Genomic DNA, 21,900 nt, shown 5'->3' with positions numbered 1-21,900 from the left:
ACGGACTGAAATATTATCACTGTTAAAGTATATAATACCACATATAATATATATAATATAACTTAGGAAAAAAATGAATTTCAGCAAAAAGTCCTGTTTTTGGGATGGTAACTTCTTCTCTCAGTGGTATAGCTACAATACGGTCAGCTGGCGCAGAAAAAAGACTTGTTGATGAATTTGATGTGCATCAGGTATGTTTATCTACGAACAAAATACCTAATAAACAAAAAGTGTTGTGTAATCTTCTATAATATAATTATATTTCAGGACCTACACTCCTCCGCCTGGAACTGTTTCCTTGGTGGCGGATCAACCTTTGGATTTTACTTAGATGTATTGACCCAAGTTTATCTTGCAATCATTATCTTTGTTTTCCTGTATATTGACTTCGGTAAGTTTAAGAAATAGTATATACCATAGCATTCTTATCTCAAAATACTGAACATTGTACGAAAATCTGACCTGCGATAACCACGATTATAATATTTTAAAACTATATTGTTAATTTGCAGGTAGCATAATCGCTGTAGGTAGTGTAGGATTAGCCGTCACTCAAACGAACATATTGGCTGCGATGTTGCAATATGGTGCACGTGTATTGGTGGAGTTCTTGGCGCAACTTACTAGCGTTGAGCGTGTACTAGAGTACACCCGCATCGAAACTGAAAACAATCTCTTTGACGGACGTTAGTATATTAATCTACCTCTGGTCTTTCAATTTCAAAACAACGACAGATCACCATTTAATAGAATCCCATTATAGTAATTGCTCCTGTAAAACTTATCATTAAAAAATAGTGTTGTATTCTAAGCGTATGTCTCTTTTCTTGTTTAAAGAAATAGCACTACCTCCTACATGGCCTTCTCAAGGAAACATCACGTTGCAAAATGTCAATTTGAAGTACGCGCTTGATGAATCACCCATTTTGAAAAACTTGAACCTGTCTATTGAAAGTGGATGGAAGGTAAACAATAATTATAAATGAATGTAGCAAGTATTACTTGAAATAAGCAAAATACTCTGTAAATTGTCAATATAAAAAAAATATTACAACATAAATAGCAAAACACATCCCTTGTTTTTTTAGGTTATAAAAGTACATATTTATATCCGCAGGTTGGCATTGTTGGTCGCACTGGCGCTGGTAAATCTTCACTAATCTCAGCTTTATTCCGTTTTGCCTTTATTGAAGGTAAAATTGTAATAGATGGAATAGATACATCTCAAGTTTCTAAGCAGGTTAGTAGTATAATCACTAGTCATGTAAATAGTCACTAATATTGAAATGTTTACTCATGAAACAAGATTTTTTATCGTCATAACTATTTTTTAGGGCTTGAGATCAAAAATCTCGATCATTCCTCAAGAACCAGTGCTCTTCTCTGCTACTATAAGATACAATCTCGATCCCTTCGATATTTATAGCGATGACGAACTTTGGCGAGCATTGGAGCAGGTATGTATAAAAAAAATTATGAGAAAAAGAAATTACATTAAGATATTTTATTTATCGAATTTTACAATTTACAGGTTGACATGAAATCAGCTGTGCCTTCTTTGGACTTTAAAGTGACAGAAGGAGGTTCAAATTTCTCTGTCGGGCAAAGGCAACTCATGTGTTTAGCTCGAGCAGTTTTAAGATCAAACAAAATACTAATCATGGATGAAGCTACTGCTAATGTCGATCCACAGTATGTTTAAGCATAATATTATTATATAATGTCAAGACTAGATATATTTCTAATAAATGTTCTTCTATTTCAGAACCGACAATTTCATACAGCAGACGATTCGTCGGCAATTCGCATCGTGCACTGTTTTGACCATCGCTCATCGTCTTAACACAATCATGGACTCTGACAGAGTTTTAGTCATGAGCAGCGGAGAAATTATTGAATTCGACCATCCTTATAACCTCCTCTGTGATCCAAATAGCCACTTCACCTCGATGGTCAAGGAAACTGGAGACAAAAGCAGTGAAAAACTACTACAAGTTGCTAAGGACGCATATTTCCAGAGTAATGTACAAGAAAACGCAAGATGATGATAGTCACAAAATGTATAGCATACGTATGTGATAAAGCTATCAATTTATCAGCACTATATTTCACTAGGCAATAAATTAATTTAATAATTAAATTTTTAATTTTAATGTTGGACTGGGTGAATTTTACCGAAGATTGACTTCCAAGTTTGTACTTTCGAATTGCAATACTTTTTGAACCTGCGTGTTCATAAAAGTTATCGAAAAGTTTGTAACATAAAAAATAAGTGAAATTCGTATTTAGTAATAATAAAAGTAATAGTTAAATATAAATGTAAATATTATACTTTATTAAGAAAAATTAAAAAAAAAAATAAACATACACGTTTATATAAACACTTATTTATTTCTTCTTCCTAGTATTTTTTTGGCGTTAATAAAGCATATGAGTTCGTTTCCAAATATCATAACATATTTTCCCTTTAAGAACAGAGTGCTGACTTTGTTCGTATAATTCTAATCTGGGATTCAATGTTTTTCAATAGTTTTTGTTCAAACCTATTTTTTTTAATTTTATGTCGACCGTCGCAATCCTGTCGTAGACATAGCCAAGGTGTATAAAGTAGCAAGTATAATGATGATTATGTACAATATTATTTAATAATCATTCAATAATACTTATTGATGACAAAAAGAACAACTAAAATTTGTGACCAAAAAATCAAGTGTTTTTTTTTTATTTGAACAGTCTGTAATATGCAAATAGAATCATTTTACGTTTTTACTTTTATGTCCCATATGAATGCAGAGCCTTGTAATTACCCCATTATTTCTTCGTTTTTCCGATGATTTAAAACACCAGCTTCAGAGGCCGATATGAGCGAATGCTTTTGTAATACGCGCTGATAAGCAAAATTTAGTGAATAAAGTTGCTAATTAACTAAGGGCCTATCCCTTAGTTAACTAAAAAAATCTACACTTGAATCCTTATCCATATGAAATATAAGGCCATTATGATTAGACCATTTACTTACCTATCATAAAATAGAAAACAATCGACGTCTTGGATGATAGCAGCGATAGATTCGGTAGTACAATATAATTGCAATAAGAATCAATCCCAAAAAAAGTCCACGGACCCTATTTTCGTTGAAGAGTTGATTCCAATCGCGATCAACGCATGTTTTACAACGAGTCATCGTGCCTTATTACATTTACGACAAATGGTAAACGTAACTTGCTATTTTTATCTTCTTATTAAAATTTGATTCTGAAATTAAATTTACAGTAAGTCAGTGTCGACACAGTTAGTTTGATATAGAATCCAATTGGTCCCATTACATTCGTTTATGGAATCAATAAAATGATAAAATACAATGTAATATCAAGAACATTTAAAAGACAACATTATATGTAAAAATATGTTTTATCATCACAGGGCAACACTGATTTAGCGACATAAAATTAATTAATCAAATAAATTTTAGATAACTTTGGCCGGCTGAATTCAAAGCAATAATGCTTTTGTTTAATTCAGTCTACTTTTTATGATAAAGACAATCCGTTTATACATGAAATAAAATTTTATGTATTTTTGAGTTTTTATTGTAAACGTTTATAAATTATAAATCTATTTAATAATGAAAAACAAAAACAGTAATTTTGTACAATTTTATTGGTTGCGGTCCAATAAAATTATACAAAATGTTTCCAGCTGTATCATCCTTGTCCTTGTTTTTTTTTTCTATTACGAGTATTTAGAATCCTGGTGGAACCGTTTCCCTTGGTTTTAGTAAAAAATACCCAGGTTGTCAGTAAATTTATATAGATTACGGTACAAATAATGCTATGTACGTTTGGGTTTCTTATTTTTGTTGTTTTTATACATTTTCATTATAAGTACAAAATTAGCAATCATCAAGGTGGTGTCTTGGACTAATCCATGTCATCCATATATCAAAAGGACGCCCTAATCCTTGACTGGACGATCCTTGACATCTAATACCTAAGTAACTCATGAAGTTTTGCAAAATTCCTATGGAACCCAAAATTTGTCTTGTTCACGATTTTTCCAAAACAGTCCCGATAACTTTGCTTAACAGAATCATCTCTTATCCTTCGTTGTATACATATGTTATTAATTTAATGAGAGTACATTATTAGAAAAAGTGTATTTTTACAGAAAGGTTAATCATGAGCCTATTCAATTAAAATAATATATAGGCTGATTACTTGTATAGACGTAGTCAATTATATCTATATTGATTCTATAAATGAATGTCAAAAAAATTTTACCCCTCTGTTATCTTTTAACATGTTCCTCAATGTTACGCTAAAATACTTTTATATACATTAACTTGTTAGTGTGATTTAAATAACTAGCTAGTTGGTGTTCAGGCTTTGTGTTAGCTCATCTGGCCTACCATCCACTCATCAGATATTCTACCGCCAAACAGCAGTATCCAATATTGTTGTGTTCTGGTGAGTGACGCACAAGGGACATAAAAAAACTTGAAAAGTAACTTACTGCAAAATATTTTAGCAACTTCAGCTTAACATCGTACTTGGCACTCGTACAGTGACCATGATAAGTACATAATCAAAACTATTAGTATCGCAGAAATGTAGAAAACATGAAGATTTCTAAACATAGAAAAATATGTTTGACAGCAACTCGTATCACTTTCGCAACAGCCCATTTTATATGTTTTATTTTGTAGAATATATAGTAAAAATCATATTATTATCAGAGCTAACAAGGAATTTATTATTTTCATCTTAATGCAATTTTACGGCTAATTTTGTTGGAAAAAATTGAATGTCATTTTTTTCTTTTTTCGTTATGACGTGTATATGAGTTGTGTGTTGTGCGTGAAGTGCAAAATATTCTGCCAATGTTAAGTACGATAGCAACAAATGACACGTAGGGGACTACTGATCGATTATTAAATTTGAAATTGTTGATAGACAACTGTTTATTTTAGGAATATATGCTAGATGAACAAGATAAATAAATTAGATGCAGTAACGTACTTAAATAATAATAATAATAAGCTACCCTAATCAACTTCGTATGGACATAATCAAACTGTTTTTATTAGTAATGAGATGAGATATATACTAATATATCATAATACAATGACTTATCTATTCGCCTTAATTTTGCTAACCCATCTAACCGCTCGCTTTATTTATTTAAGTATCTTATTATATCCCTAACTATAATGGCCGAAATTTGAAAGCGCATACCAACGATATTTATTACGCATGTTAAAAGAATTTATGCGTTTTAAAATCATTGGTGTATTTTCTAATGTCAGGAAACATTTAAATGCATTTATTTTAATCATCATAAATGTAGTTATCGCCATTATTTAGACGTATGCTGTTGCTGACTTCACGGATACTTTTATTTGCATCATTACGCGTGCCTATAATACATTTTTTTTTCATGTGAGAAGTGGCAAACGAGCAGGAGACTCACCTGATGGAGTGGTTATGCGAGGCAGAAAATGTCTTAAAAATCGCGCTATTGTGGATTTTCGGACATCTAGGTGGTGCGGGTGATATTTGGAATTTTGACGAGACGTCCGAAGGTGAAATTCAGCAGCCGGGATTAATCTGAAAAATTCCTCGAAACATTCCCCGTGAAAAATTCTGTAGAAGATGCAGAGCGATCCAACATCTATACGCAAAGCCAAAGGATCAAGCAGATCGGAAAGGGCTTGATCGTCGATAATTCGAGCCGCTCTACGTTGGATACGGTCAAATGGAAGGAGCTGGTACTGGGGAGCACCCGCCCAGAGGTGAGAGCAGTATTCCATGTGAGTCCGAATTTGCGCCTCGTATAGTTTTAGACGATGGGCCGACATGAATGAAGAAGACAGTACGTCTTGCCTTGCTGAGCACACCGAGCTTTTTTGATGCCAATTTGGCTTTGCCTTCCAATTGACCGCGAAACTGAATCAGGCTCGAAATATCGACGCCAAGTATTCCGATACGATTCCGGAATATTCTCGAATCGTGGAGATACGACAAATGGTGTTTTTTTAGCAGTTAACACGCAAACTTGCGTTTTTTTGGGGTTGAAATGGACTAGGTTTAGTCGACCCCAGTTCGAGACTTTGTTCAGTCATTGATATGCAGAAGAAACAGAATGGGTGATAGAACGCAGCCTTGTGGAACACCAACATTGACGAATTTTAAGTCGGAGCATGCACCGTCGACAACGACCTTGATGCTCCGATCTGCCAAAAAACTGGTAATCCAATTGCATAATTTCCCGGGAAGCCCATAGGAAGGAAGCTTCGAAAGAAGCGCTTTGTGCCACACGCGATCGAAGGCCTTCGCTATGTCCAGACTGGCTGCTAATGCCTCCCCATTGCTCTCAACTGCTTCCGCCCATCTATGAGTAAAGTAAACTAGAAGATCACCGGCTAAGGACCCCGACGGAAACCGTACTGGCGGTCGCTAATCAGCTGGTACTCCTCTAGATACCGCAGGAGCTGGCAGTTTATAATGGACTCCATTACCTTGGAGAACAAGGAGATGAATGCTATAGGCCTATAATTGGACGGGTCTGAGCGGTTGCCCTTTTTAGGGATCGGATGCACCAAAGCAGTCTTCCGGGAGTTCGGGCCGACGCAGAATGCATAGGATTGCCGGAAAAGACGCATTAAGACCGGCGCCAACTCGGGAGCACAAGTCCGTAGCACGATTGGAGGGATGCCATCGGGGCCACTCGATTTATGAATATCCAAGGAAAGAAGTGCTTTACGAACTGCACTTTGCCGGAATTTAACCTCCAGCATCGTGGTATCACATCGCGGGATTGTTGGTGGTGACTTTCCTCGGTCATCCAGAGTCGAGTTCGCCGCGAAGAGGGAGCCTAAAAGATCAGCTTTCTCCTTCGCTGTATGGGCCAATGACTCACCGTCTCTGTGCAAAGATGGAAAAGAGGGCTGACAGAAATTCCCTAAGACAGCCTTAGCGAGAGACCAGAACGCACGTGTTCCTGAAGGGAGGCGCACCAGTCTCTCGCCAATTCTGCCAATGTACTCTGTCTTCGCCTTAGCAATTACGTGTTTGAAGGATATAGAGGCAGAGTTATATTCCTTTTTGAATGCGCTGGTATTTACATCACGAGACGCCGATGCGTTAGCCCAGTCTTGGTAGCATTCCCATTTTCGACGAGAAGCCGTTTTGCAGAAACGACCAAACCAGGGCTGGGACTTACCACCGATGGGGATCGCAGAATACGGAATGAACAGTTCCATACCCTGAAGTACCACATCATCATCTGGCGAGAAACAAACCTGCCCCCATGGGTAGGATGCAAAGAAGGACCGCATCTCATCCCAATCTGCTTACTTGTAGTGCCACACTCAGCGGCAGCCCACGAAACGAGGTCGTGAGTACTGAACAACCGGCACTGTACTCCGGACGAGACAGTGGTCCGACGAGCCCAGAGGGGGACCGACGATAACCTGGTAGCCATCCGGGTGGGAAGTCAGCAGAAGGTCCAACGGAAAAGGTATATGATCCTCCACGTTTGGTATTCGCGTTGGCGAGGTGACCAGGTGTGTCAAATCATATGCTAAAGCGAAGTCGAGAACAGATCTACCCGCATGATCAGTAGTGCGTGATCCAAGCCATTCGGCATGGTGGGCATTAAAATCGCCAAGAATTACGATCCCTGCGGATGGGATTTGCTGCAGCACGGAATCTGTAGCCATTTGGACATGCTCAACCAGTCGGTCGGTTTCGGCATTACTGCTATGGGACCTATAAAGGCACGCGTAGATTCGCGGATGGACGTCGCAGTCTACACGCAGCCAGATAATCGATAGGTCCTGCCCTTCAAGGCTGCCTAAGAATGAAAAGTCGTATCGGTAGGAAAGGATATCTGGGTCTCGCTAAGAAAGAGCAAGGCCGGCTTTGCCGTCTCAAGGTGAAAGTGAACGGCGTTTAAGTTGGAGTTGAGTCCCCTTACGTTGCAGAAGCCCACAGTGTGGGTGGTAGGGGTTGCCTTATGATGCCTGCTCCGCTTGCCTCGAACAGTGGCGAGCGCAAAATTGCCCCCCCAGAATTCGGAGGGCAGCCAGGGCATCACTGCTCAGGTGGTGTACGTCCTGAGCATGGATGCCCAGAGAGGGATTCTCCACCGCAGTCGCTGATGGTACCCTCCTGGGGTAATGAAACCAAATTCTGCACAACCATTATACTTTTGGGGGGAGGGGGATCGGGCCTCCGGGACTCTCACATACCGGACGAACCGCGGTAGAATAGCTACCACTTTACGCCGATTTTAAGTGAGAGAGTGGTACGTCCCCGGGCGTGCCGGCCCTTTCGCCTGCAACCCGAAGGTATGCAGTGTGGCACTACCAAAAATATGCATTAGTTATGTTTTAATCAGCATTGTAAATCATTAGTAGCGCTGTAAAAAACATTGAACGACTTTTATAAAATATCAAATTTTACATTGTTTTTTTTTTCTTAAATGTGAACACGGAATAGCGTATTAATTATGCATATCATCAACATCAACTGCAGACACATTGTAAAGCCCTTGTTTTGAACGATCATATTCACTTTGTCTCAAAATGTGCAAATGTTTAAGCAACACTTTAAAGATTACATTTAAGATCAGGAGTATCGTTCAATCTCAAGAGAGATGAATATCCGCATCTATCGAGCGCTTTTGTTATAAGCCCAAAGGTAAGCTGTGATGAGTACCATCGAACGTGATCGACGAGCCCATAGGGTCTTCAAAAATACCGATGATAATTTTGAATAAGGATCCCTTATATCCTTTTAGCTTTAAACAGCTAACAGCAGGCTCCAGCCCAACCATTGACGCTAATAACAGAACTTCAAACAATATATTCGTTAAAAGTGTGATCGTAACCCATTACGACGTAGAAGATATATCTTTAGAACCTATTTTCAATTTGAAGTAAATATGTGTATTTTTATCATAATTATACGTCCTATCAATGTAATGAAGGTTCCAAGGTTACTTTTCTGAATTTCTTGAAATATTTTATATAAGTAAAAAAAAACGAATTTGAATTCAAATTAAATAATTAACTTGTTTAATCTTGCCAAATATCTACATGCACGCAAACTGCACTATGCAGTAAATTCTTTTCGTGTATACTTATTATTCATACATGGGGATTCGTAGGTCGACTCTGGCGTTACCCCAAACTTATACGGGTTAGCGCTACTCTCCTTCGTGGCAACCACACAGCATCTCTTCTTTTTAAATACCGTCACTCACTTGTAGAATAATATCCAATTTTAGATGATAATAATGATAAAATGTGTAAAATAAAGTAACAGTATTTCTTATACTATATATTCATTATTAATTAAAAAACAATTCAATAAAAATCATTTATGTACTGTTCTAGAACAACATATATTATGGCAGTATTTAATTAAGTATTTATTTAATCACGAGACTTCTGTTTGGTATTTCGCCTTGGCTGTTTCGTAGAGAACATTACTCATACCCTCCCCAGTCTCTTTAACCATATAGTTGAGCAAGCTGTTGGGGTTTGAGAGTAGGATGTATGGGTGATCAAACTCTGCGACGCGACCTTTGTCCATCACGAGGACGCGGTCAGAGTCCATGACGGTGTGCAGACGATGCGCGATCGTGAGCACCGTGCACGACGCGAACTGTCTTCGTATAGTCTTTTGGATTAAGACATCCGTTCTGAAATTTAAAAAAATAATATTTCGATTCAATCGCTAAGCATTTCAATCAAAATATATATTTAATTAGTCTATATGACTCGAATACTATTTTCAAATAATTTTTTTTTCAAATCATAATGTCAATAAAAAACGATATGATATTCCTACTTAAATCACAATTGAATTAGATAAGTTCGACATGACATGAAAATATATTGTAATTGGACTGTTCTTACTGAGGATCAACATTTGCCGTGGCCTCATCCATGACGAGTATCTTGTTATTGCGTAGCACAGCGCGTGCGAGACACACAAGCTGACGCTGTCCAACGGAAAAATTGGTCCCACCCTCTGTCACGTGGAAGTCAAGTGCTTGCACGGCGTCCTTTAGTTCCACCTACAATTTCATCATAGTAATACACATGTGATCATATTGGGTTCACAAAATAATATCCGATTGGTTTTATAAATCTGTTTATCATAATCATGTGGTTAATTTCTAATTTATCTGATACCTTAAAATAATAATGGTTATTTATACTCAGGGCAACCTAATGATGTTGCCCTCAGTATGAATGTGGACTGCTATGAAGTGACTTAACACTTTCAATTCAATACAGATGTAGTCATTTCGTTATTAAAAATTCCAGGATGTTACGAGAATGGCGAGCTCGACGTTCGACCTCTGACTTTTGTTTGACATTTATAGTTCAGTATTACTATACCATTACTTGTAGTGGCTCTATTTTCCTTTGTTACTTTTTATTTATTAAATTGTATTTAACATTTATTAAAATGATATCAAAACATATTTACTCAACTCCAGAAGAAAATTATTATAATATATAAATATTCAGATAATCTACCGCAGTACGCTCAGTATTGTCGTGTTCCAGTTTGAAGGGTGAATATTTAATATTTCTTACAGCGCTAATGTCTATGGGCGGTAGTTACCACATACCATCCAGGAGCCCATTTGCGCGTCCGCCCATACGAACAAACCATACCCATAACAAAAATTTAATAAGACCAATGATATGTTCAGTTTTCTACTAACTTGTTCTAATGCTTTCCAAATTTCATCGTCGCTGTAGAGATTGAACGGATCCAGATTGTATCGCAACGTAGCAGAGAATAGAACCGGCTCTTGTGGTATAACTGATATTTTCGATCTTAAATCCTGCGACAAATTTATACCATTTAATATAACCTTTTCACGACACGTACGTGTGTTATGATTTTTATTGTAAGCTGGGTTTTGTGAAAATGTAATACATAATACTTTTTCAAATATTAAAACATTTATATCTTAACACGTCACGGTAGTATTGTATGTGTTTAGTAAATTCGTTTTTAAATTGAATCGGTAATAGATATTAAAAAAAAAAACTAAAATGATTTATAATTCTTTTTATATTTACTAATTTTATTTTTGCTTCTGGTATTCCACAACAACTCAAAGAAAAGTTTGAATATAAAGGCAATATACAATTTCACCCGTCGATATAAGATGTATTAACGTATTAAATAAATACATCCCTAAAAAATGTCCATGTTCAATTATTTATAGCGTTAATACATTTGATTTTATGTACAATGTGTAGTAGTAATGTTCGCATCTTGTAAGTGTCACAAAAAATAATTTAAATGTGAAGACACTATATGTAACCTTTTTAGAGATTCCACAGGTATCGATACCATCGATCTTAATACTGCCCTCGATATTTGAGAGTCTGAACAAGGCAGCCATCAGCGACGACTTACCGGCACCCGTCCTTCCGACGATACCAACCTACGAAACAAATCAAATTATAATATTATATGTTGTATATTATGATGATAATCGCATCGTTTTTCGTATGTTTTTCCCCGAATAAAAACGTATGATACTACATTTCTATTATGATCTATGAACTATTCAATGAACAAAAACAAACAGGGGCGTGTATATATAATAATTAATTACAATAAAATAATAATAATCTACGTAATAATAATAAATGATTATAATATATTTAATTTCCTCTTTTTTCAACACTACTATAACACTTATTCACAAATTTAAACATTCACAATATAAAGTTCTCTATTTCGAGCGACTTGACACTTTATTGACGCTTTAGCGAGCAACTTCATCGACTAATTTTTTATCACCATGCACGAACGTCATATTTTTTATAACACGCGAAAGGTTAGGAGTTTTAAGTTGTCTGGCGTTTCATCTAAACACGAAAATAAATAAAACCAAAAATTATGACATACCTTCCATCCACTATTTATTGTAAAATTCAAATCTTTAAGAACCGGTGGGTCTTCGGCTCCATATTTCAAACTGACGTTTTCGAATTGAATTTGTCCATCTGAAGGCCAATTCGGTGGTGCTTGAGTCGCTGAAATTATAAATTGCCTCATAAGACTATTCTTATATTTTTATTGTACGTACGTACGGTACATTAATACGAATGTAAAAAAAAAACAAACGCAAATTGCAAAAAACGTCCATTCAATATAAATATGAAAAAGTTCTGCTGATATTATTTCCGTCCAGGCGGTCAATGTCAGGTAAGTGAAAAAAGGTACGCTAATTCAGGTTTGCACTTTGTTCTAAGCTGTCATTCTCATACTCCGAAAGAACGGCATACCCAAGGAGGTCAGTCGCAGGACCAATAACTTTGCTTTCCGAGACACGATAGTGCAACGTTGCCAACTCCTTAACTTCGGGCTACTCCTAAGAATATCTTGACCAAAAAACTCAATAAATTTTTATTGGCCTGTCCTAGCTAACCACTAGACCAAAGAGACATTACATAATTTACATATAATAAAATGACCAATAGAGGAATAATATACATACACATTTAAAAATAATACCAACATAAACATTGTAGCAATCATATTAAATTATTTTTCATACGTGACGTACATAATATTATGTCGCAATCAATGATATTTACTAGAAAATCATTGGTCGCAATTATAAGTGCACGTGTACACATAAAAAACGTTATCGTCTTTGTAAATATAACTCAAAGCAAGTACAAACACGAATATAAAATAAGATAAATAAATAATTAGAACACAAATCACTCAGGAATTAAAATAAACAACTTATGTTTGTACAATTGATTCATCTGATCAAGATTAGGTTTGTAATGTGTTTTTATCTTTTTTAAATATAATTACAGACTAACCATAAAAAAAAATATCGTTATATGCGTTTTTTTTGTAGTTACATATTGCTATATTAATCAATGTTTCGAAAATAGAATTTTAAATGTATATAACAAAACATTACTTTTCAATAGGACTAAATTTGCTATCTATAATGACGTCATAACTTTTTACTTTTTCCTAATTACGATGACGATGCCTTAGTTATTATTATTTCAGTCATTTAGGAAATATTATTGCATAATATATTTTTTAATACAGACCTTGGAAATTCTATACTTTGCTTATTACTTTTTACTTATTAATTTGATGGAGCGCCAAATATTTTATTCAGTATCTTTACATAATTATTCAATAATATAAGACATGTTGGAATATTTACGACTTTCGAACCACAGTCGGGTGTTATAAATACAAAGTCATTTTACAAAAGTACACAAAAATATATGAAAAAATTCTCATCGAATCCAATTAAAATCCTTTGTTCAATATAGAAACATTACAATTACTTATGGATTGTCAATTTAGAAACAACAACAAGTTCGCAAAAGAAAATACCCTAAACTGAGAAGAAACGACAAAAGAAAATCATCATTTACAAAGAAAAACATTTTAAATAGTTGGCATTAAACGCATCTCAGAGTCGTGCATGTTCTTCTAAGGTTGAGGAGATTTTCGACACAAAAAACAGACAAAAGCATTGAAAATGTGCTTGAAGAAATTTTCAATATAAGGCACCGATATATTGTTAATATTTCGTTGTTACCTACTGAAACTAAAATATACCTATCAAAATTATTACTCGCGCAAGACAATCATATCAAAGTTTCAATACGTTAATTACGGTAAACGTTATCGAATTAAAAAAGTGTTAATAGTAGTCATTATGTCATTAGTAGTATTAATTACCAAAAAATTATATACATAGTTAAGGTTACGTGTAGATGGCGCCAACGCCGACCACACGTTTATGTTTTAGTCTAAGGACCGTGTACGGCACTACTGGCGTGCGAAAATGTTGTGTACATTACAGTGACAGCGACGCCTAAGCAGCTATTTCGATTGGCATTCTCTGTTACATGTTTTAGTATATCTTTAAATTGACCCGAGATGACCTAGCACTAAACCAATTGAATCTTAAGCAAAGATTGCGAGTTCAAACCTGAGCTGTAACGCTGAGTTTTCATGTGCAAAGAAACCATCGTAACGATACTTGGAGGTGCGAATGAAAATATGCCTTATGCGTATCTATCGTCCCGCATTATGGAATAATCTGAATCCCGTTTTAAAAAGGAGAAAAAAAAGCCTTAGCCCAACAAAGAGTCATTTACATTAAATGTTCTAAAATGTTTTCTGTCAACTAATGACATTGATATTATTAATTATTTATTTTTTAAAAAAATCGGCAAAGTTAATTATATTGCCCCCTGCATTGTGATCTCTGGTTTACTATTCAATGCGGGAATTTGCGGTTAAGACGCGGCGTCGGTGCGGCGCCATGTATACTTAATACGTGAACGTTAAAAATTGTAGTAACATACAATCTTTTTAACATTTGTTATAAAGGAGGGCAATTAAATTTATTTGATTATATGGGAACTGTGCTATAGATGTGTATATAAGAAAAAATGCCCGCAAGAAACAAAAATCAAGTGAAAAATTTCGACCTCGATAGACTAGATAAAATACGAGCACAAAAAATATAACACAATTTTACTTGATGTGGTCCCAAGAATTTCGGAATTACCTAACCTAACTACCACTATGATTTATTTTGATTCTAATCATCAACACTTTTATTGTTATACTAGCTGTTACCCGCCCGCGTAGAATATGAATATATTTACAAATTAACTTAAAATATTTCGTTAATGTAATACCTCGTTGTATACCACATTGGTGTGTATTTCTGGATAATCTACCCTTAGGGTAGAATATCCAGAAACGCTTAAATGCGAATCAACTCATTTTTAATCGGTAGCCCAGAAATAAAATTTCATGCTTCTAACTTCAATATGACGGACTTCCAGACTAACCTGTATACGAAATGTCAAACTCTATTTCTCCCCTTAGGCGTAAAATATCCAGAAAAGTTTAAATACGTATCTACACATTTTTAATCAGTAGAAAAAAAAAGTTTCCTGCTTCTAACTTCAAAAATGACGGATTTCTAGACTATCCTATATACGAAATGTCACCCCTATTTCCCTCAGTGGGCGTAAAATATCCAGAATCGTTTAAATACATATCAACTCATTTTTAATCGGTATCCCAAAAATAAAATTTGTAGCTTCTAACTTCAAAATGTCGGACTTAACAGACTAACCTTTATACGAAATGTCAAACTCTATTTCTCCCCTTAGGCGTAAAATATCCAGAAAAGTTTAAATACGTATCTACACATTTTTAATCAGTAAAAAAAAAAAGTTTCCTGCTTCTAACTTCAAAAATGACGGATTTCTAGACTATCCTATATACGAAATGTCACCCCTATTTCCCTCAGTGGGCGTAAAATATCCAGAATCGTTTAAATACATATCAACTCATTTTTAATCGGTATCCCAAAAATAAAATTTGTAGCTTCTAACTTCAAAAATGACGTACTTCCAGACTCCTATATACGTAAGGTTAACCCAATTTCTCTCCTTAGGCGTAAAATGTCCAGAATCGTTTAAATACGTATCAACTCATTTTTAATCATTATCCCAAAAATAAAATTTCTAGCTTCTAACCATAAAAATGACGGACTTTCAGACTAACCTTTATACGAAATGTTAACCCCGATTTCTCCCTTTAGGCATAAAATATCCAGAAACGCTTAAATACGTATCTACTCATTTTTAATCAGTACCCATAAATGAAGTTTCATGTTTCTATCTTAAAAATGACGGACTTCGATACAAACTTTCAACCCCCATTTCACCCCCGTAGGAGTAGAATATGCAGAAACACTTTAATAAGTATCTACTCTTTTTTAATCAGTATCCCAAAAATAAAGTTTCATGTTTCTAACTTAAAAAATTACGGACTTCCATACGAACGTTCAACCTCTATTTCACCCCTTTAGGGGTAGAATTTCGTGGGTGTCATGATATGTTAGTTTATAAGTGTACAGCCTAAAATATAAGTTTTATGCTTCTAGTTCTAAAAATGACAATATTTTCAACAACTTACAACCTTTCATCCCCCTTTTCAACCCTTTACAGCACTTTTTTCCAAATAAAATAGCATATGTCCTTTTTCAGGCTCTAGACTATTTGTGTACCAAATTTCATTTAAATCGGTCCTGTAGTTTTCGCGTGAAAGCGAGACAGACAGACAGACAGACAGACAGGCAGAGTTACTTTCGCGTTTATAATATTTAATAATTAATATGGAAATATAGATTGGATGAGTGAGCTAATGTTATTTACTTTAAATAATAGGAAAGGCTAAAAATATTTAAAACAAAATAGTAAATGATCCTAATAAAAGTAATTATATAGACTATTTCGTTCATATTGGCCTAAGTTCTGACCATGGACGTAAGTGGGATCTACCCACTAAATAGGACGATCTCATCTAAGAGATCAACGACCAGTTGCAGAGGTATACGCCATTCCTTAAAATGACAATAGCAGTACATCATATATTATAAGTATGTATAAAACATTATGATAAAATAAAGAATAATCTGTGTATGTTTATATACCTTAAGTATAATATGTGTACCATAATATTGTTCCCTATGATATATATTATTTCTATTACATATGTACTAAAGAGTGTTTATTCTTAAGTTAATTAAAATTAAAACATGAAAACTTTATTCAAGACAAAACAGGTATTCCAGACATAAAATATTTACTAAATAGTCAATCTACATTTTAGATCTAATAGACATTTAAAATGTAGTAGTAGACCCCACTTAGTTAAAGATAAATAAAAACATTTAATATCATGGTTCGGTTATTGTTTTTAATCAATATAAAATAATACAGTCTTTTTAAGGGTGATTTTTTTTTTATAATATAAAGGCGGCAAATTAGGCACCTGACAGTAAGTGGTCATTATCGCCCATAGACATTGGCGTCGTAAGAAATATTAATTACTAGTTTTCGCCGGAGACTTTGATTGATTTGAGTTTTAGGGGTCAAGTATTATTCACACAATATCTTTATAAATTATTGTAAATCTTCATCAAAATCCATTCAGCAGCTTTTGCGTGAAAGATTAACATACATCAATACATACAAACTTTCGCCTTTATAATATTAGTAAGGATTCCTTACAAAACCAATGCATTACCTACCTTGGTAACTAAGATATTATGTCCTTTGTGCCTGTATTAGTTACACTTGCTTACTCACCCTGCACAATAATACTGAGCATTGCTGTTTGGTGGAAGTATACGTGATGAGTTGGTGGTATCTAACCAGACGGGATTACTACAATTTAATAAGAATTATACTTAGTTTAATCTCAACTCACGTCCATCTTCCATATTTTCCTCGGCAGGTAGCTTGGAGTACTCCAGAACTCGTTCCACAGAAGTCATGTGCCCGAGGAGATCGGCGGTGACACGCGCCGACATTTGTAGCATCATGGTTAGAGTCATGGACTGGCTCACAGCTAAACCCACGCTGCCCACAGCTATCCAAGAACCTAACGTGGAAAACAAATATTACCTCAAAATATATGTATTCCAATAGGCTCATAATTTTACAATTATTAAATTGACGGTTCAGAAAGTAGAGACTTAAGATACTATTTTATTCGGATTACATCAGATAGGTAAATTCTCACTTAAAATTAAATTTCATAAATCCTGCATGAATATTAACATAAACTAACTAACTCCATAACTTAATACGAATGTGTATTTTTAAATAATTAATTCGGTAATGTAGTACTATAAAAAATATAAAATGTGACGATAAATTTAGTTAAATAAATATTCAAATACAGAGTGTGTAAAAATAAAAAACTTGTTTATGAAAATTAAAACTCACCAAAATCTATTAAAATAAATACTGCAAGTATAACTCCAAGGTACACGAGACATAACAAGTCCAGGAATAGCCCAAAAGCACTTGAACCACCCAAGAATGTATATAAGGCGCTCGAATTGAGATCCTAAAAAAAAAAAAGAATTACTACACTAAAAATAAAGATGAAACAACATTTGTATAAATAATGATTAATTTCTAAAATATTTAAATATCTTACGTTACATATTCAAATATCTGACCACAGATGAAAAAGTTATATAATTTTGCATCTGTGGTCAGAGATTATGAAACTCTAAATTAAAAAAAGATACAAAATTCCTTATCTATTCAAATAATAAGGGCATATAAATAATAAATAAACAAAAGAACATATTCTAGTCACGATTACCACATTATCGGTCAATAAAGATAACCTTAAAGTCATAGCTGATAAGTTACCTGAGCGTCGTCGAACATTTTAAGCAGCCTGTATTGAGAATTGGAACTTCTAACAGTTGATAAGCCAGACATTGTTGAGTTTATCATACTAAAAACGGGACTCTTAGCTGTTGAAAGTGAGAAAGATTAATTTATATTATACTTTATTAATCACCACTGGGTCCGTAATATATACCTACCTATGCTATCATCATATAAGCAATAATGCATCATATAATGAATATTATATTCATTTACACAAAATATAAAATTTAATAAAAAAAGTTATAATTTTTACGATACTAAACTCATATGTTACTCAACTAGTAATTATAATAAAACTCACTAGTACTCTCCAGCCTCTTAACAGCCTGGGCTGCATTTAAGTACCATTTCAAGAGTATAACGAATATGAACAGCAGTACTGCTGTCGGTATTAATGTCCAAGGCAGCGCCAATGCGTTCAGTACTAGCACGCTCGTAACAAACAGGTACATCTGAATCGTCTCGAGCATGCTACGGGGAAGCATTTCATCCATAGCGCCCATGTCCTTGGAAAATCGATTAAGAACTCGACCTATAAATATAACGTTAATTAACTTATTTAATACAACAACAAATGAGTCACCACCAAATGATTGCTCTTGAAAAGTTGATAGCTTACCTGATGGATTCGTATCAAAGAACCTCATCACGGCCGTGAGTAAATTCTTAAACATCGTGTCATGTAAGTTTTGAGAAGCGCGCATTGCCATGACCACGAAAGCTGTTATTCTTACGTGTGTCATAATAATTATAAATAATACAGCTCCACCGTAGATCCAGAGATATAGACCAGTCGTCAATGGCCCTACTTGCGTGCCAAGACTGGTGTCTGAAGGAAAATAAAATAACTTGGTTGGAATTCGGAAAACAAGTGATGACGTAAATATTAGTAAAGATTCCCAGTTACGAAAGTTAAACGAAGCAATTACACTCAGTATATTTTTTAAATGACGGCAATTGCCTAATAATTGAACCTTCACTAAATAACAATGTAAGTACAAACAAAGGTATATTAATAAACAATGATTAAAAACGATCTAAATTATAAAACAAATTTAACGACGATTGACCAAATTGAACCCATTACTTAGAGTATACAATTTTATAAGCCAAAAAAAATCCATACTAAAATTGTTTTAATCGTTTAGTTATTCAAAGAATTTTTTCCTAATACCTGTAATATTTAACTTTATTATGAAATACCCGTTGCTATTGTTAGCTTAGAAGGCTTTAGGTTCCAGGAACCTGGGTTCAAATTTGAGTTTTCTTAAAAAAATATATTTCCTCAATGAACCCAGAACACAGAAGTTGGCATTGTTACGATCCCGTTTCTCCAGTGCATCGGATTGCCATCCCATTGGACTATGAGTAAGAGATATATGTGTTAATACACAACAAAATCTACCGCGCACTTGGTCAATCACTATTAAACATGATCGCCGTGTCCGAAATCGGTCAAGAAGACATCGTCATCACCGTTGCCTTGTAAAATTAAAAAAGGAACTATAGATAAAATATATCAACAAAATATTATTACAAACACCGAAATAATAATGATTGCTAAAACCACTATAATCATTATCTTCATTTAATCATCTACATACATTTATATTGTTAGTTTATTGCAAAATATCATTCTACTTCACTATCTTCTATTCTAGACGATTCTAATATTATATTCACATGATTAAATAGTGATCACTTTTATGTTTATCTCTAGCAGGATTTCACGCTACACTTAACTTATTTTGATTAAATATTTGGTTTTGTAAAATTGAAAAATTTATTGATTCAGTATAAATCCCAAAGGCAAAAAAAGAATGACAAATAAATATTAAATTATATTTGTTGTATAAAATCAAAATATGGCTTCAATCCAAATATAATTCAAAGGTGTATTATAATTTTTAGTCCATTATTTATAATTTAACCATGCCCGTTATCTACCATTATACCTACCATTAATTAGGAAAGGATTTTTTTTTAAATTTAAATATAACTTCATTTATATGTCCTTTTAATAGGACATACTTTTAGACCCGCATTTTCTATTCGTTTGAATTATTAAATACATAATTTCATATTTCTATTACTAGTAAAGTAATGTCTGTTAGTAATCAATATCCAATATATATATTTTATTAGTCTCTATAGTCTCTGAATCAAATACAAAACAACATGTTGTATCGAGTTACGATCAATCTCGACATCAAGTTGTAGTAAAAGTTAATCCGTCAAGATTGTTCAGTCGAGTTATAAATAACATTATGATTTATTACAAACGAGATTATTCGTCTTTGATCGCGAAAATGTTCGATATTGGAGTAAATTTTCTTGACTGTTTTTTACATTTGCATGGGTAATAAGTATGTATATACATTTTACAATACTTCGTGTGTGCACTTTAAAGTTCTCATGGTTCGATTTTCTACAATTGTAGATCAATAACAAAAAAAAACTGATTCAGCAAAATTAAGCCTAAAATCAAACTGTCAAATCTTGCCCTTCAAATTGTATATAGAAATACAAATATTAACGTATTATTAACATTACTAAACAATAGTTGCTATCATTTATCCTGAGGGATTTGGGAAAATCCCTATCACGTGGAGTAGGTTACATAGGTATCGCATGCTCATTAAATTGTCTGAAAAACGAGGGCGCCATTGTTTCCGAGTAATTCGTACGATAATGATGAAAATAATATAACAGCAATGTTCTTAATATTAAAATTGATAGCGAGTCTTATTTGTACATATTATATAGTTAATATAATTAAATTGTAGAATTTGTACATCGTTTTGTTTGAACACGTTAATTTCTGGAACTACAATTCGAATTTAAAAAATGTATTTTTACATTTGTTAGCCCAATTCCTGAGGGATATACTTAAATTTCACGCTGGGGACGGAGCAGGAACAATTAACGCGAGTGTAGCGACGCTCTAATTTAATTATCTATACTGATATTATAAACGCGAAAGTGACTCTGTCTGTTGCTCTTTCACAGCTGCACCACAGAACCGAATTAGATAAATTCGTGGCAAGCTTGAACCAAAGAAGGACATAGGCTACTTTATTATGAGCAAAGCCACGATGGACAACTAGTGTATCAACCGGTATTATAGCGGAATAAACTTCAAACCTCAAGAAGAAAAGACGAATTAGCTCGGTAGTATCACAGGCTGTTTCGAATTATATTACCCACGAAAAAATATTGAAAGAGACGAACTAACAACCAAATGCATAATAATTGTAATAAAATTTTAGATATTGGCAATATATTAAAGAAGATTTAAACTTTAGGACGTACCAGGCTCCTCCCCAGGCGGCAATGATTGCTCGTACTCATCCACTTGATTTGTCCTGTGTATCGAGAATTAAAAAAAAAAAGTGGTATTTCTCTATGATATTTATAGCATATATTCACGGCTGAATTGATATAACATAATTTCTAGAGATCTAAAATAATCTTGGCTATTTGCTCTTTTTACTTTTCCTTCCATTAAATCTATACTAATATTATGAATTCCAAAGTAACTCTGTCTGTAAGTTTATCTATTTGTCTGTTTCTCTTTCACAGCCAAA

At 34.1% G+C, this 21,900-nt stretch overlaps 2 protein-coding genes and 1 pseudogene across 2 annotated transcripts in view; 1 reads left to right on the top strand and 2 right to left on the bottom strand.

Moving 5' to 3' along the window:
- Positions 1–2,081, top strand: part of LOC113392352 (ATP-binding cassette sub-family C member 4-like) — a 32,098-nt gene extending 30,017 nt beyond the window's left edge. Inside the window, exons 19-26 of the mRNA XM_026628737.2 lie at positions 85–191; positions 268–391; positions 513–686; positions 838–965; positions 1,118–1,240; positions 1,335–1,457; positions 1,532–1,692; positions 1,766–2,081. Of these exons, the coding sequence (XP_026484522.1) occupies positions 85–191; positions 268–391; positions 513–686; positions 838–965; positions 1,118–1,240; positions 1,335–1,457; positions 1,532–1,692; positions 1,766–2,045 (1,220 nt within the window). The 3' untranslated portion in view covers positions 2,046–2,081. The remainder of the gene's footprint in view (positions 1–84; positions 192–267; positions 392–512; positions 687–837; positions 966–1,117; positions 1,241–1,334; positions 1,458–1,531; positions 1,693–1,765) is intronic.
- A 3,353-nt stretch (positions 2,082–5,434) lies between these two features.
- Positions 5,435–8,094, bottom strand: LOC135194813 (uncharacterized; annotated as a pseudogene).
- A 1,325-nt stretch (positions 8,095–9,419) lies between these two features.
- LOC113392736 (uncharacterized) overlaps positions 9,420–21,900 on the bottom strand; it is a 34,199-nt gene continuing 21,718 nt past the window's right edge. The window contains exons 28-38 of the mRNA XM_026629286.2: positions 21,626–21,678; positions 18,933–19,142; positions 18,615–18,845; positions 18,290–18,396; positions 17,852–17,975; positions 17,331–17,504; positions 11,952–12,079; positions 11,359–11,481; positions 10,747–10,869; positions 9,926–10,086; positions 9,420–9,708 (exon numbers count right to left, since the gene is read on the bottom strand). Coding sequence (XP_026485071.2) covers positions 9,444–9,708; positions 9,926–10,086; positions 10,747–10,869; positions 11,359–11,481; positions 11,952–12,079; positions 17,331–17,504; positions 17,852–17,975; positions 18,290–18,396; positions 18,615–18,845; positions 18,933–19,142; positions 21,626–21,678 — 1,699 coding nt within the window. The 3' untranslated portion in view covers positions 9,420–9,443. The remainder of the gene's footprint in view (positions 9,709–9,925; positions 10,087–10,746; positions 10,870–11,358; positions 11,482–11,951; positions 12,080–17,330; positions 17,505–17,851; positions 17,976–18,289; positions 18,397–18,614; positions 18,846–18,932; positions 19,143–21,625; positions 21,679–21,900) is intronic.

Source organism: Vanessa tameamea, chromosome 5 (genome assembly GCF_037043105.1).
Source record: "Vanessa tameamea isolate UH-Manoa-2023 chromosome 5, ilVanTame1 primary haplotype, whole genome shotgun sequence".
Classification (NCBI taxonomy): Eukaryota; Metazoa; Arthropoda; class Insecta; order Lepidoptera; family Nymphalidae; genus Vanessa; species Vanessa tameamea.
Note: the sequence above shows the minus strand (reverse complement) of the source record. Positions and strands in the feature narration are given on the sequence as shown.